At 41.1% G+C, this 16,386-nt stretch overlaps 2 protein-coding genes across 3 annotated transcripts; one reads left to right on the top strand and one right to left on the bottom strand.

The window, feature by feature from the left end:
* Positions 1-1,348: 1,348 nt before the first annotated feature.
* rbfox1l (RNA binding fox-1 homolog 1, like) lies at positions 1,349-13,356 on the bottom strand. Its single transcript, XM_046398967.1, has 12 exons — positions 13,076-13,356; positions 7,824-8,060; positions 4,635-4,814; positions 4,461-4,514; positions 4,278-4,370; positions 4,112-4,181; positions 3,978-4,037; positions 3,739-3,874; positions 3,607-3,646; positions 3,455-3,522; positions 2,599-2,680; positions 1,349-2,498 (listed from the first exon to the last, which is right to left on the bottom strand). Exons 1-12 carry the CDS (start codon positions 13,160-13,162, stop codon positions 2,454-2,456), a joined length of 1,152 nt encoding a protein of 383 aa, XP_046254923.1. The 5' UTR covers positions 13,163-13,356; the 3' UTR covers positions 1,349-2,453.
* Positions 13,357-13,937: 581 nt separating this feature from the next.
* rps9 (ribosomal protein S9) lies at positions 13,938-16,150 on the top strand. Of its 2 annotated transcripts, XR_006844368.1 has the most exons (6): positions 13,938-14,051; positions 14,686-14,798; positions 14,927-15,049; positions 15,235-15,421; positions 15,514-15,671; positions 15,895-16,010. XR_006844368.1 is itself a non-coding variant. In XM_046400177.1 (5 exons), exons 2-5 carry the CDS (start codon positions 14,702-14,704, stop codon positions 16,070-16,072), a joined length of 585 nt encoding a protein of 194 aa, XP_046256133.1. In that variant the 5' UTR covers positions 13,948-14,051; positions 14,686-14,701; the 3' UTR covers positions 16,073-16,150. The 2 variants fall into 2 exon arrangements, 1 of the variants encoding a protein (XP_046256133.1); XM_046400177.1 differs by lacking the exon at positions 15,514-15,671 and having other exon boundaries at positions 13,948-14,051; positions 15,895-16,150.
* Positions 16,151-16,386: the final 236 nt, after the last annotated feature.

Genomic DNA, 16,386 nt, shown 5'->3' with positions numbered 1-16,386 from the left:
ATGGAGACTAATGAATAAAAGGTCTAAGAGTATGTGTGGTTAAAAAAAAAAACTCAGGAAAGAGGAGTCAAGTTTTGCAGTTTATTGTGAAAAGTCGTTCTAACAATTGAGAGGCACCTGTGACACCAAAAATGGAGCTAAAATATTAGCTACTTGACATAATGAAGCTATGGCAGATTTTCCTTTAAAAAAACTTAAATCTGACATTTATGGTTTGGCCAACACATATGAGGTCAGTGTAGTCAAAAAAAGAAAATGGTTTCATGATGGACAGAAAAACACAAAAGTTCAAGTTGTGGAAAAAAGAAGATAAAGTGATAAAGGTTCATGCAGAAGGAAAGAATATGCAAAATAACATGCAGTCAAAGGGCTGAGAAATAAGCAGACAAGCAAATTGACAAAGAAAAGGAAAAAGTGAGGAAAGACACTAAGGTGTTTCCGTAATTAATAAACTAATGAAAGTTTTATTTACTGAAGGTACCTCTAGATTGTGTCCATTAAATTTGATGTGATAACAGAAATTGCTTTCTCATTAAACCTAATTATCAGATGGTCAGAACTTCTGCAAAAGAAAATCCCATCAGCACCTGCATGTCAAGTCTGCAGCTGTGTAATTCATTTAAAGTGTTTTTGAAAATTTGAAAATTTGTTTAAAAAAAAAAATGAATTGTAGCCTGCCTGTCCAGTTAGAGAAAAATAAACTAAAGAACAACTACAAGGGAAAGCAGAAAAACTAGCTCAGAATAATATAAATAAACTCAGAAGACAGTAAACTAAGCACTAACAGGCAACTAGAACTAAACAGGAACTAAAGCTAATTTAATTACAAGAAAATAAAGAGCAGAAGAGAGAAAAAGAGATTTGAAATATGCAACTAAAAGAGGAAAGTCACAAGCATAGAGTCACTCGGAGAGGAAAGCTTAAGTCAGAGCAGAAAAAGGGTCAAATCTAAGTCTTATAAGACTTACAACTACATCTACTACTCAAGAAATGAATGAAACCAGTTAATGTAGAAGAAGACAGTCAATTTTGCATATGGGCTACATGTTTTCTATAGAAGCCCAGAAGAAAAGAAAAACAGGTCGACTCGAGGGTGAATAGTAAGTGAGATGACATGGAAGTCTGCACTGAAGTTAGCAAAGAAATACAAGTAGGAAAACAGAGTCAACACAGGGAAGAAAGAAGAAGAGGCTGCTTCCATTTCTCTTTAAGGCCTGATGGAAATTATATTTTTACCTTTATTTTCATGCAAATGAGTTGGGACTTCTTGTGTGAAACGGACAAAACAACCCAAAGGAAAAAAAAAGAGGAAAATGTTAATGTGAATCAATAATAGACAGAAGAGAAGAAGAGAGAGAAAACAAGGTTTATTTAGAGGACAGCATCAAACACAGCAGACAGGACTGCCAAAGAAACAAAGACAAGAAGCCATTCAGCACTTCTGAATGAGGAAACGGAGAGAAAATACAAGCAAAGATGACAGTAAAGGTAAAGTCAACAAGAGGCTGAACTGAACAGAACACTGAAACTCCTACATGGTGGGCAGTTATTTGAGATAAGATGAGAGAAGCAAAACCCAAAGTGAAGCCTTTAATCCTCGGTTTGTGTGTTAGAGGCAACAGCAAAAGACTGCTGGGGCTTAAAACGATTAGGAAAGTAAAACCTGGAGACTTAACAGGAGGCACCCGACAGGCGTCAGGCTCAGATGAGCTACAGAAACCGTGTTAGTTCGGATTTACTGGCAGAAAAGTGAAGAGAAGAAAAAAGCTCACAGCTACAGGAAGCATGACAGAATTAATAAAGACACCTGTATTAAAAGCTAAAAATGTATGAGAGGTAGATTGTTAGAAAGGCATAAAAAACCCAACTACATCCAGACAAACATGAGTTCTGCATTTGTCGTAATGATACCAGAGTGTCACAGCTGTCTCTCAGCGGTTAACTGAACAATAACCTCACTCATTTACTCACACACACGCACACACACACACACACACACACACAGTCAAATATAGATTTAGTAAATAATTAGCATCAAAAATAAGTCATTTAACATTGTACAAAATGTTCTGTTTTTGTACAGTTTGACCCGTGGAAAAACCCCAGACATCACTCACAAAAATCACTCTCACAGTATTCTCCCCCTCCTGTAGTGTGAAACATCTACCATCACCAGTTACTCTTCAAATTCACAAAACAGTTAAGCAACTTCCTCTATATTACATAACATCCTCTTCCAGGTTCTAAGTATTCACCAGCAACATGGGCAGTAAGTATTTACAGCTTCAGTCTGTTTAGTCTCTCGAGGAGAGGTTGTGGTAGAGACAGGCGGTAAAAACCACATTTCTTCATTTTAAGGATCTCATTATCTGTCCTGCAGCGTCCACGGACCATCAGCCAATCCCAGAGTTCAAGAGAGACGACTTCCACCCGCCCCCTCCCCGACGGGCGGCTCAGTACGGAGTGAAGCGGTTATATCCTCCTCTGTACAAGCTGGCCTGTGGACAGAAGCAGCACGCCAGGTGTGAGCAGGGACTGTTGTCAAGCCCACATGTAACAAGATAGCTTTAAACAGCGGCTGTGCATGCTGTGACTCACCACTGTACCGACTCCATATGTTGTTGTTGGTCCGACTGAGTGGTGGTAGGGATCCGCAGCTGTGGCGTAAACTCGTCCATATCTGGTTAGGAACATCAGAAGCAGATAGTGAAAGTCAGCTGCTGTGGATAAGATTCGTCTTGTGTCCAGTGAAGCCCTGAGTAACCCCAGCTGCCTAACTAAGCTTCTTTATTTAATCATTTAGCTGCTCATCTTCCTTCATGATGGCCTGAGATGATTTAAGAAGATAAGTGAAAGACATTCATCTGCAAAAATTCTGACCGAGCCTTAAAAACACCTAAAATGTATGGTTTGTGTGTGATTGTTAATTGGAAGTTGTATAAAATTTTCAGTGCTATGGACGGCACATTGCTTTACTTTTTACACATGGAAGAAAAAATTAAACAGTTTATCTATTTTTTTACCAATTAGAGGTTCAAGTGTAAGCTTTATATGTCTGTTTAATTTTCCATTTTAACTATGTAACTCACTGCATTATTTATCGTTCTACTGTGTTCGGGATAGATTAAGCATATTGTGTGCACTCATGGTGAGGGCGTGTGTTTTCAAATGTCACAAATGCAAAAGTCTGTAAATTTGTTAGACTTTTTGGCTGTTTAACATGTGTGACACTGTGTTTAAATTATCTCAAGCATATTTATTTCTCTTCTGGCCTTTCACAAATGGCAGACACTGCTGATGAGCTCAAGTCAGCCTGGCCGATTTATCAGTCCAGATGTTAAATCTCAGTATAAAGGAAAGATTTCCCATCCTTTGAAAAGAATAGCTGATTTGTGATGTTGATGTAAATAAAAAAAAAATATTTGGGGACAGTGTGTGGTGTTGATCCTCCTACCCATCACTGTAGGTCGCTGTGGCAGCAGACGCTGATTGAGCCACTCTATAAGCTGCAGGATAGCCACCCTGCACAGAAAAAACATAAAATAACATGAATATAGCTACAGCAATTTAAAATGACTTCAGCATGAAAGGTTTGCAGCAACTTACATAGACTTCAGCTCCATACAGTCCATCCTGATATACCACCCTGATAAAAGTGAGTAAAAACAACATTAAAAGGTTTAGCAGTGGCCTGGCAGTGATGGTAAAGCAGATAGCTGCTGGGGCACCTGGTCTTACCCGGGGTAGGCGGGTACAGCAGCAGGTGTGGCTGCAGCAGAGCGAATGGTGTTGTAGACAGCTCGGCCTCGACCACGCAGCGCGGAGCCCCGGTAGGCCAAGGTGGGAGTGGCTACTGGGTACGGGAAACTGGCAACTAAAGCAACATGGAGGGAGAGAAAATACAAATGTTAGAAGAACGGAGCAGTGCAGTGCTGGTGATGTCATTACAATGACAGGTGCTGCAGAGAAGAGCTTACCTGTGTATAGTTCAGGTGCGTACATCGCCCCCATGACAGGGTTGATCTTCCATGCAGAAGCTACACAGAAGAAGAAATGAGGCTGAGTGTTTGTTACACCAGCTATGAACAGAAGTCAGAATCCAGGGCCTTACCTGAAATTTCCCCATTCACAAGAGGCGTCTGAGGCTTCTTGGTCACCACTCTGGCTGTGGCGTTATTCACCTGTGGAGACACAGAACAGGGCAAAGATGATGATGACGGATGATTATGCAGAATAATAAAGCTGAAACCTACACATACGAAGACATTCTCCCGCACCTCGATTTTTCTCCCTTCCACAATCGTCCCATTCAGCTTTTCTCTTGCCCGGTCAGCCTCAGTCGCACTCTCGAAGGTGACAAACCCAAAGCCCTGCAGGTTCACACGGTCACACTGATTGATTATATTCTGCTTTCATTCGTGGCAAATACTTCTGAAGTCTGAAATCTCTGTGATGCTCACCTTTGACCCCCTCTCATTGAAGATAATTTCTACATCGAGGATCTTGCCAAATTGCTGAAAATGCCAGAATATTAATTTAACTTAAACACAAAGGAGATTATTTAATTAAGTTTACCGATATGGATAAGTTGTATAAATATGTTGTGATGCTGCGTGATGTCGAGAAATTCATACCCCAAACATCTGACGGAGGTCTGGGTCTCTGAAGCGAAACGGGATGTTGGAGACATGGAGGCGTTTTGGTTGGGTCTTACCTGACCCCTCCTCATCACTTCCACTTCCTGCTCCGCCCCCTGATGATGCAGACACGCTCAGAGACTGGGGGTCAGAGGTCACAGGGGCCAATGCATCCTCCTGACAGTGAAAAGGTGGGGAAACAGCAGCAGAAAGAGGAGGAGGAGGAGGAGGAGAGGAAGTGAGCACGTGGACAGAAGAAGAGTGGACGAGAAGGAAGGAGGACGTGAAACAACAAACAAAAACAGAAGGATGGAAAACAAAAAAATGGAAAGAGTGTGAATGAGATGAGAGCAGGTGTAAAGAAAAAAATGGGGAGAGGGCATCAGTAAAGAAGCAAAGAAAGAAAGGGGGAAAGATCATAAAGTCAATTCAAACATCAAATTCAGCGACGTCTTTCACAGAATTATATTTGTGTAAAAACTCAGTTGCTTAAGCATCACATGGCATTAGGCAAAGATCATTTTCATGAAGTCAAGTGATTCAAACCAAAATTCAAAAAGCATTCAGCAACCAGTGATCCCTCTCAGGCAAGTATGAGGAGGCGTGAAAGGGGCTCCATTTTAGTGAGGCGTCTTTGAATACATGCCTGTCGGAAAGACTAATTCACTCTTCAGGAACAGTAAATATCTGACACTAAATCTACTTATGCTCACCCAAGCTGTGGCAAAGACAGTTAAAGTTTAAGCTCCCCTGGGGAAAAAAAAACCAACATATTGTTACTAATTAAACTGATTAACTAATTAAAATTGCCCCATGCAGAAAAATTCAAGACCTAATGTGCCAAAACAGAACATTCTCTATCCCACAATGCACCACGATGCTAGTGTGTGCATGTGTATGTGTGTGTGTGTGTGCATGTGTATGTGTGTGTGTGTGTGTGTGTGTGTGTGGTCAACCAGCGCAACAAAAGAAATGTTAAAGAAATGTTTGTAAGACAAATGAAATGAGTCCAAACAAGAAAATGAGAGTCTGCAAGAAAAAAAAAATATATACAGTGAGCTTCAGCAGTGAGAGCGACAGAAGGAGCGCAATGCATTGAAAAGAAAGGAAAAAGCAAATAATAGATTACAGGAGAAGTATTGGTGTGTGAAACAAATCGCAGTCCTTTATGCAGAAATGAAAGACGTATTAGCATTCTAGTACCAAGAGGCAGAGAGTGGAAAAGGCCTCAGTGCAGCAGTGAAGAGTAAGATGAAACCAAAGTGAACAAGGCAAAGAAGGTGCGCAGAAAGCTTGATAAGGAAGAGGGTGATGTGGAGGGGGGGCAAAAGGGGCATAGATCAAAACTGAACGTTCCACAAGGGTCAGTCTGGGGCCACGGTGCTGCTTTTCTGCCAGGGGTTAAAGGTCATTTGAAAAGGGACAAAATTAATAAGTTGGGGGAGAGACAGAAGAAGGTACAGAGACACATTCACACAGGGGAGCGTTTTATAAATGTACAATGGCTTACACTTCAGTGGCTTGCCACAGGTAACTATTGTAGACAGCATCACACTCATACACCCACACACACACACACACACACACACACACACACACCCCACAGACAGGCTACAGTGGAGAGGGCTGGGAGAGAGGGTTGAGTTGGGTGGTGGTGTCATGTCACGATGCAGAAATGTGTTTCTAGACCTGAGCGATATTTCACAGGGGGAAAAGGGGGGTCATCTGGTCAGCCTCCCCCTTTGACCCCCTTCCCTCCATGGCGACGTCTCAACTTTCTCCGAAAATCGGCGGGGACCCAAGTATGTCGGGGCTCTAGTAATAAAATATATAGATGGGGCCACAAAACACCATTTGTGAGAGGAGGAAGAGAGATGTGCTGCAGCAGGACACAGAGCTGAGCTGCCACACAGATCAGAACAAACATGTCTGTCCTTATCATAGCGGACGTTTTCATGCATGTTGTTTCTTAAGTGCACGACAATAAAAAAAACTCCGCTTATGTCTGTCTGAGTCGAGCGTTAAAAACCTTATTTATACTTCAACCTGTTTCCAAATCAGTTCATAATTTCCAAGACCTTTACCAAAACATGTCTAGAGTCACGCTAGCAGCTCTGTGAGATAAACAAGGTTGAGACTACGTCAGCACGCTAACATCTTCACAGTAACACTGCTAACACGCTGATGATTAGCAACTACGGTGTTTACTATGTTAGCATGCTAACACGCTAAATCTTAGTTGATCGTGTTAGCATGCTAACATTTGTTGAGTACAGCTGTGGCTTAGGGGAATGAAAGTGTGGTGAAGGAACTGAAAGTTTGATCTGATGATGGCACTACAGAAAAATTCAGAGAATCATCAAAGTCATTGGGATTTATCCTCTAAAGACCTTGAATGTCGGTAGTACATTTCTTGGCAATCCATCCAAAACTTAACTCAAACCATGGTTTAAAAACAAAGTATTGTTTAACTAAAGTCAAGAGAAAGGAACTTTTATAAGATACTTGGATCAAGTGGATTTTTATTGGAACCAGGTTGAAAAGATTTACTGCATTGGCAGATGTTTTCACTTATAGAAACTTAAGAAAATAAATATTGATTTAAGGACACGGTGACAGAAAAATGGCACAAAAGGTTTTGTTTTTTTTAGTTTGTTCCAACCTGTTGAATTTAACTAACTAAAAAACTTCCTATGTTTCAATTCAGTTTTCCACTTAAGCAAAAAACAAAAAAACAAACAAACACAAAAGAAAAAAATCTGTAGAAACTGAAAATCCTTTGATACTCTCTACCAGAAATCATTTTCATTTATTGATTAGATGAGCCACAGAAACATCAGATACAAAGTGTATTTATGACCTCTGATCACCTCTCAAGCTACACTCTTGAAAGGCGATCTGTTTTACTGCCTGCTAAATAAGACACAGCAGGAGAAGGAAACTTGGGGATTTATTTTCAACAACAACCCCCCACCCTGGTGTGAACAGCATTCCCGTACATGGACACAACAGTGGACGTGGGTGTCTAAATATAGAAGGAAATTCTATCTGTCCCTCTGGTAGGACCTATGGATGGACTACCTGTAGCAGCAGGGCTTCTTCTCACATTAACTGACTGGGGATCATATTTTATTGGGGCATGAATTTCCTGTCGTGACATGAATTCCTTTCAAATACCGTTCTTACCGTGTTACTGGATGTCAGAGCCTCTGCCCCGTCCAGCTGAGGGCCTTGGTAGACTCTGAGCTGAGGATGTTCGGGGTACTCTGAACTGGCGTGTGCAGAGCTAAAATCAAGAGGAGGCAGTCTGCCCGCAGATGTTGATGGACCTTGACCTGGCGGAGGGTAGGAGGGAGGAGGGGCGTAGACCTGAGGCAGGGCGGGATCGCCGCTGCCGGGGCCCGCCTCCTGTGTGGGGCCTCCCTGAAGGAGAAAGAAAGGGAGGAACAAGGCATTGAGACCAGACAAAATATCAGATGTCAGATGTGTCAACAAACTAACCGCCACCATGTTGTTTCTGTTAGAGCTCTTCTGTTTTCACAATAGTGATAAATAGATAAATAGATTTTGCTGTATAAACGTAAATCTTCCCAAAGTATCAGAACGGCAAGAGGATGTGTTGAAATGTCACAAAGCACATCTGGTCTAAATGGCTGCATGTTTGGATAAGCCACAGTTTTTGCAATTTCAAGTTCAATTACAAAAATTAAAAGGATCTCTGACTGCCGGTGGTTGAAAACAACTAATTACATTTACTCAAGCACAGTACTTATACTTTATACTTTTACCTCACAACAGTTCAGAGGGACATAATGTACTTTTTACTTCACAACATTTAACTGATAACATTAGTGACTTGGTAGACTCAGATTAGTAATACAACGTATGATATATATTATGATGTATCATTATAGGTTGTGATCAAACAAAACTTTATTGATCCCTGAGGGAAAGCTACCCAGCAGCGTAAGCTTTACCAACTGCAATGTTAAAGTGATGAAAATATTAATTCATAAATAATTATGATCCAGACATTTAATACAACTTAGTCTAAAACTGGCCATTCTTAATCATGAGAGCTTTTACTTTTGATACTTTAGTTACGACTACATTTTGTTTTTTTTGTTTTTCTGCTGTAACAGAACATTTCTGCACAATGGCACAGCTACTTTTACTTAAGTGGAAGACATGAATACTTAATACTGTCATCCATTTTGATAAAGGATTAATCGTTTAAAAATGGCAAATAATTCTGTCATGTTTTATGTTATTCTAAAATCCATTTGGGAAATTGTGATGGGAATTTTGCACTATTTTCCCACATTCCATAGAGAAAATGACAATTCAGATCATTGAAAATTAAAAGATCTATCAATGATGAACAAAAATGGTCACCCTACTATCAGCTATCGAAGGTGTTTTAGTTTTGTGTCTTACACTCATGAAAAGATCTGGACAGTACAGCCTCATCTCAGTCAGATCACACTGAAACCAAACCAAATTTAAATTCCTTAAAGTGAGAAATCTTAAAAATTAAGCTGAAAATCGTACATCTTAGCATGCGTGAGAACAGATCTAAACTACACAGAAACATGCATGGACGACCATCCTATACAGACTTCATACAACCGAATTATCCAGTTAGGAGCCAAAAGCATTGTCTTACCCCTTTACTGCATTCCTCGATCTCTGACGCATTGTCCAACAACTGCAGCATGTTTTAATGCCAGCTGACCACCCGCCTACCACACCATAAGTGCTACGCATCCACCAATCACATCAAATGATCGCCAGAGCAAAAGGGACGAGGAGGCCACACCAGCTGTGGTCATCTGTAACTGTCAGTCACCCCCTAAACTGCCACCACCACCACCACCACCACCACCACCACCGCCCACACTGCCTTCACTTTACACACTCATGAACACACACACACACACACTTCAGATTGTAGATAAAGCTTGTCCCACAAAATGAAGTATTCATGAGTGTAATTGGTCCCTCGGTTGCACCACAGTATATCACACTGAACTTTTTGAATATCACGTTTCACAAAATAATATGGTTTGACTGCTTTGACGGAAACAGTTGTTTTAAAGAATTTATCCAGACCTACTTCCCCCTCACGCTAGGTCGAACGTGCTTGCATCCTTTGATAATTTCGTTTTCATTTCTGGTTTCTGAGCTGTTTTCCATGTCTGCTGGAAAACAGCTATTTTATTCTTTTCCCACTTATATTTCTGACTTCATGCTCAAATTTTTATGATTTATGACCCACTGAATCTGAAATCCCCTGCAGCGAAAAGCAGTCAGAATTAGATCTGCCCAGAACACTCACCCATAACACTGCATTCATGCTCTAAATGGAGCCTCTTATTTGAAAACATTTCAAAGTACAGTACATTTCAAAAGCTGAACTTTTCTCTTAAAGAAATAGTTTAACATCATTGGAAATATCCTTATTTGCCAAAACGTTAGATGAGAAGATCGATTTTTCTAACTATTTCTCAAATTTTTTATTCAAGTTTTAGCAGTTTCATTCAGTGACAGGATTTAAAGTCTCTGCGTCCTAACAGACTGTGACACTTAAATATGCGTGTTGTCTTACATGCAAAGTGCCGCAAGTGTGTCAGCCAGCTTTAGGATTTAGAAGGATTTCTTATAATTAAAAGCTCTCTCCACCATCATTTCATAACCTCTCATGTATCTCTCAATCAGCTGTTGCCCTCAAGAGGTGTGAATAATTAGAGAAATGAAGATGCAGACAGTACAGTGAGGAAGGAAGCTTGGTTTGAGGAACATTCATCGTGGCTCAGACCTTTGAGCCCACTTCTCAAACTGCACAAAGCATCTCTAGCTGGCAGCGTTTAAGTACGTCCTATGTTTTCTCTTGTAAATATCAACTTTTACTGTGGTGCAGGTCAGACAGAGGAGATCACCTAACTCTTCCTGTGCTCACTCTGTCGGTGTGTTAAATATGAATATGGGTTCTCAGAAGGACAGGGGTAATAATACACCGGGGATCTGATCTTTTAAGGTTCGTCTACCTGCATGGGTCAGGCACTGAACTTGGAAGCAAGCAGTGATTAGACTGCTGCTACGTGTTTGTAATATTTGACTGTAATACAAATGTTTTGATGTCTATATGAATGATTTTGTTGTTCACATGTAAACAAGGCTAAGAGGCTCCATCCTTGTCAGCAGCCCTGTGAGGCTGTACTTCCTAACTTAAGCACAGCTGCGCTCTGAGCCAAATGCTCACATCAGCATGGTCACGTAACCTGTCAGCCATCTTAGTTTTGCATTTTTGCATATGAAGTCACAGTATTGAAATTTCAGGAAAGGAAACCCCAGAGTTACTAGATTTTATCCTGAGGAACACGTGAATGCATGAAGCAAATTTCATGGTGATCCTTCTGGTGGCTGTCGAGACACTTACGTCACTAGGCCGTGATTGTATGTACAAACCTTAACAACAATCCATCCAAAACTTGTTGAGATATTTAAGTCTCAAGTGACAGTCTGACCGGCTGACTGTCACTGGCACTGATTGAGCCGTGACATTAGCAAGGCTAAAAAGTGTTTACCTTGTGATACAAATCATACTGGAAAAGTTAATTAATTAAAATGGAAATATTTACTAATATAGGCCTACCCTGCCATCACATTTGTCATAGTCTCTGTTTGTAATTCTGGAAAACACAGCATAATAAGGGATTCTCCACAGTCATTCTTGGCCGTGTTAGCTACAGTATCAGGATGGAACAAGTTTCCAAACTCTAAGTTCATTGTGTCCCATTTATCTCAAGAAGCAAGCAGCATGTGGCTGATAGATGAGTGAAGATAACACAATCTGTTAGCTATCAGTACCAGTCCTCCTCTCTCGCCTTGTATTCCCACAGACTGTGGCAGCCACCATGCCGGCCTCTGCGTCACCGTGCACAGACGCTGTGTCCCCCCTCTACTCCTTGCAGGCTTTTTTTGATTACCATTTGTTCCTTCTTTTTCTCGTCTCCCTCCTCAGCTGTCAGCTTGTGGTCAGAGGTCAATGGCTCTGAGCCAGGTGCCTGATGGGACAGCTGCCACAGGATTTACACGCAGACAACACTAACTGCAGATGTGGCCTTTTAGTGCTGGCCAAGTTACAAATGTTGGCGGAGAAGCAGCTCATTAAATGAAACCAAATATTCCTTCTTCCACTCAGTCATCTGTTCATTCTCCATATCCTGCAGTCTTCTATTCAGGTCCCTTTAATAACATTATAAAATACAATTTCTCTTTTATTCTGTAGTTACCAATGAAGAGAAAAGACAGAGGAGAGACAGAAGGCAAAGTGTGACATGTGATTGGCAAGTCCATGGCTGGATTTCAAGCCTACGCTCTTCTGACAGGTGCTGTGCTTCAATCATACAGATGTTTGTGTGGAGAAACACCAAAGACGGGCCCAGTCCTTGGAAATATAACATTTTCATAACAATTTTGAAACTCTTCTTTTTTTTAAGGTCTAATCACTTCCAAACAATGCCTCTATCTACATCCGTCTCCCCAGAGGAGGCCTACCCTTCTACATTTTCTTAAATAAAAATTAAAAGTGAAGAGGTTTCACATTACTAGGAATTTGTCTTGGTGAATGGTGCATACATAGAACGTAAGTACGGTTGATTGCAGACAACAAGATAGGTGACAGAATCTCCTCCTGTGATTATCTGCTCTGTAGAGGAGGTCTAAAAATACAGCTGGTGAAGCACAGAGACAAGGTAGAGAAATACCAGATGCATTGTGGTATTAATGGTATGTCAGGGACACTTAGACACAGACACACACACACACACTCCTAAACAGCCTGCTGGCATCACTGAGACCACTGGACTAAAGATAACCCCAACTGTCTCCTCACTATTAAATAAATAATATATTTCGCAACTATAATCAGGCCTCTTGGATTGCCTCTGTGCATGAGATATTTATTGACTACTGTACTGTGTACATATTTTATATATGTGTATGTGTATGTATATGTAATATATCAATAACTAGACTTAAGATAAAAGTCAACTCAAGCAAATAAAGTCCTTTTTTGATGGTCTATTGGCTGCACTGACATCAATTACTTTTTATAATTTGTTAGCCCTCTATGGTAGTAAAATTATCACATTTGGTAAGATACTGACAAAAATTACGGTACTGACAAAACATGTCAGACATTTTGTCAACCAACTGATAAATCAAAAAAGTAATCAGCACATTTTTCAGTTGTGATTATAACTTGTAATTGCAGTTCTAAACTCACTCAAGTTCTGATTTAATTTCCTTCACTTAAACTGTAGACAGCTTGAATAAAGACTGAAAATATCCCAGCTGCCTGACAGCGTGGGCATTTAGTGGTGCAATAATGCATTGTGTGCAGTTAGAAGATGATCAGATTTTGGATGGTTTACCTGAACTATGCTGGGGTAGCATGTGGTTGTCTGTGGATAGACGGGGAGTCCATAAGGCTGGAGAATCACAGTGGGTGAGGAGAGCATAGTCCAAAAACCACGCACAAGGAGACAAGCACCGGCACAAGATGGAAGGAAAAGGAAAAAGAGAGCAGGAGAAAAAGGAAGAGTTGATGTGCACACAGGAGAGCAGGCAATAAGGCTGGAGGAACAGGAGAAAAATCCCAGCAGGAGAAAACAGAAGATCCAAGATGTTGGGGGCAAAGAAGGTTAAGACTCGATTTAACTTTGCTGAATAGTCAAAGAAGAAAACACAAACAAAGTCCACAAAACAACACACGTCCTGTCCGGAAAAGACAGGATACAGTGCAGTGAAAGAGAAAGCAAGTGAGCTTCTGTGTGTCCATCAGTACATCAGGCAGCCTGACAGACAGAAACACATGCTCAGGGTCCCATTTCAGAGTTATATAAATAGTCACCCATGTCCTTCTGTCCGAGTTTACCACCTTCGCTCTTACACACTTTATAAAGCAAGATTTCACACTTCTTGTTAAACACTTGTACAGTAACACCCCATTCAAACACATTCAGTTCAAGAGAAAAATCTGAAATCAAAGCAGGCCATTTGACTCCTTGTATACCATTAGATGCACCCCAGTTTAAACTGACAGCTTGAAATCTGTTTTCATTTTCAGATAAATGATAACGACAACAACATTTATAACATTCATGATACACTCATATCTGAAGGCACGTAGAAACATACACACATATATAGTGTACATTTGAAGCTAATACCGTCAACGTTTTCAGCGGTTGTTTTCTGTTTGACCAACAGAGTGCGCCAAGACCAAAATTTCTACTTCCGTTAGAGAGCATGCAGGCATGATGGGATATGTAGTGCATTTGTAAGCCCTATAAGTGAATGAGAACTTCCTATATCGTCCTCTTTACTGCGCGAGCCTGAGCGAGACAGGTACGGGCTGCTGCCTCATGACACTATACGACACAAACCCGCACTATTTTAACCTTTTAAATGTTCAGACGTCCACAGAGAGTAAAAAGAAACGTAGTCCTTTAAGCGGACGTGTTTTGAAGACAACCATCGTATCATTTTGTGACGATTGAAGCAAAAAGCTAATTCGGCTAAGCTAGCTCGAGCTGTCGCATTGAACAACGTGGTGCGGTGCAGCTGCGGCCTAGTCGTACGGCTGAAAGTTTTACAGTAAAGCAGGATTCACAGTCTCGTGATATTGTTTTAGACTAATTTATGAAGTTGTTGAAGTTCAAAAGGTGTAAAGATGTAAAGGCATGAAAACTGAAATGATAGGGTTTGAATCGAGGCTGTCACAACAGAACTGTTAGCATGGGGTTATTTTGCTTCATCAGTACGTTTTATAGTCCTGTCCATATAATTTGGATGCAGCTATTTTTTTCACAAATTAGTTGATTCAGTGTGAATGGTTCCAACTGAAGCGGATTTTATCTAATGATTAGAAAACCTGGGCAGATTATAGTCTGTAGTTGACTACAACTGCATTGTGAGAATTATTTCTGATGTAAAAAATGATTTGGTTTTTAATCTAACTAACTGATGTCTAATGTTGCAGGCACTTCTAAGCCGCCATGCCCGTTGCCAGGAGTTGGGTTTGTCGCAAGACATATGTCACCCCCCGCCGTCCCTTCGAGAAGTCCCGTCTCGACCAAGAGTTGAAGCTCATTGGTAAGATTGAATGCTAGATGCAATAAATGAACTTAAAATTGTTTTTAGTTAAAGTTAAAAGTTATACTCTTGGTAGCCCTGGATGGGACTGAGCTTAAACTTTGACTGTTTTTGCATTTACTTTAAAGGCGAGTATGGACTGAGAAACAAGCGTGAGGTGTGGAGGGTCAAGTTCACCCTGGCCAAGATTCGCAAAGCTGCCAGAGAGCTGCTCACTCTCGACGAGAAGGACCCCAAGCGTCTGTTCGAAGGTATGCCCAATAAGACCATGTACAGGTGGGATCAGTGTACTGGCCGATGATTTAATTATCAATTGTCAGACGTTTCTGTGGTGTCAAGAATTCCTCGTCAATGAGGCCAACACTGTCAAGTTGTTAAATGCACTGCATGTGTTGGTGTTTTTGGAATTGTAAATGGCTCCTGTGTGGTTTTCCAGGTAATGCCTTGCTCAGGCGTCTGGTGAGGATTGGTGTGCTGGACGAGGGTAAGATGAAGCTCGATTACATCCTCGGTCTGAAGGTTGAAGATTTCTTGGAGAGGAGGCTGCAGACTCAGGTCTTCAAACTCGGACTTGCCAAGAGTATCCACCATGCCCGTGTCCTTATCCGCCAGAGGCACATTCGGTAAGCTCTGAGGCTCTTGGGGAACAAACGCAAAAATAATAAAAGAAGGGGTCCGAGCGTCTCATGACAGTCAATGCTTCCTCTTCCATCAGAGGACCATCAGCTTGTAATGCTGTCCACTGAGATCAGTTAAACATTTCAGCAAGGTCAATTCGGTATCAAAACCGTATACCTTGTCAGTAGACATTGCCCAGAGCCAATCCTGCCGCCGAGGGCTTGGACTGTGTCGCTGAGGTGTTACGGTTGTCAGGTAAGGTATGTAGGATTGCACCTCGGGCAATTGTAGAATTCACTACACTGTCGCATAAGTGTTCAGGCTGGTGATTTAAATAACATATTCAGATTTTCTGTGTTGTCAAGAATTCCTCGTCAATGAAGCCTGCAAGCCTGTTAAGATGAATACATTTGGATAAAATATGTGATAGTTTTGTTTTTTGTTTTTTTTTAAAGCCCTCTTCTTCATCTCTTCACAGTGTGCGCAAGCAGGTGGTGAACATCCCCTCCTTTGTGGTTCGCCTGGACAGCCAGAAGCACATTGACTTCTCCCTGAGGTCTCCATACGGTGGTGGACGCCCAGGCCGTGTGAAGAGAAAGAACGCCAAGAAGGGCCAGGGTGGAGCTGGAGGAGCTGACGATGAGGAGGAGGATTAAGAAGGATGTCGTCCAGGGAGTGTGTTCTGATACTTCCTGTTCTGTCAAATTTTCAATAAAAATGTTGGTCTGACCAAAGAACTGAGTTGTTCCTTATTCCTTTGCAGTATTTGCTCTCATAAATTGTATACAATAAATTTATATAGGATTTTATATTACAATATAATCATGGACACATGAAAGTTCAGATACAATTGTAGTGTTATACCGGAGAAAGTGATTCATTTTCAAATGATGTATTTTAATTTTAGAGTGCGTTTTCCCTAAATGTTAGTGGTACAGTCCACTCCGCCCACCCCCCTCCGTACAGATGG

This window comes from Scatophagus argus, chromosome 9 (assembly GCF_020382885.2).
Source record: "Scatophagus argus isolate fScaArg1 chromosome 9, fScaArg1.pri, whole genome shotgun sequence".
NCBI classification, from domain to species: Eukaryota; Metazoa; Chordata; class Actinopteri; family Scatophagidae; genus Scatophagus; species Scatophagus argus.
The sequence above is the reverse complement of the archived record's forward strand: the minus strand, read 5'-3'. Positions and strand labels throughout refer to the sequence as shown.

What these genes read in the sequence shown, in the direction of transcription:
- rbfox1l (XM_046398967.1), bottom strand. Translation starts at nt 13,162, where the DNA reads ATGCTCTCCTCACCCACTGTGATTCTCCAGCCTTATGGACTCCCCGTC. An exon ending in TCAATGAGAGGGGGTCAAAG is followed by an intron (nt 4,371 to 4,460) that starts GTGAGCATCACA and finishes GTGAACCTGCAG; the next exon opens with GGCTTTGGGTTTGTCACCTT. An exon ending in TGTGAATGGGGAAATTTCAG is followed by an intron (nt 4,038 to 4,111) that starts GTAAGGCCCTGG and finishes TCTTCTGTGTAG; the next exon opens with CTTCTGCATGGAAGATCAAC.
- rps9 (XM_046400177.1), top strand. Translation starts at nt 14,702, where the DNA reads ATGCCCGTTGCCAGGAGTTGGGTTTGTCGCAAGACATATGTCACCCCC. An exon ending in CCCCAAGCGTCTGTTCGAAG is followed by an intron (nt 15,050 to 15,234) that starts GTATGCCCAATA and finishes GTGGTTTTCCAG; the next exon opens with GTAATGCCTTGCTCAGGCGT. An exon ending in ATCCGCCAGAGGCACATTCG is followed by an intron (nt 15,422 to 15,894) that starts GTAAGCTCTGAG and finishes ATCTCTTCACAG; the next exon opens with TGTGCGCAAGCAGGTGGTGA.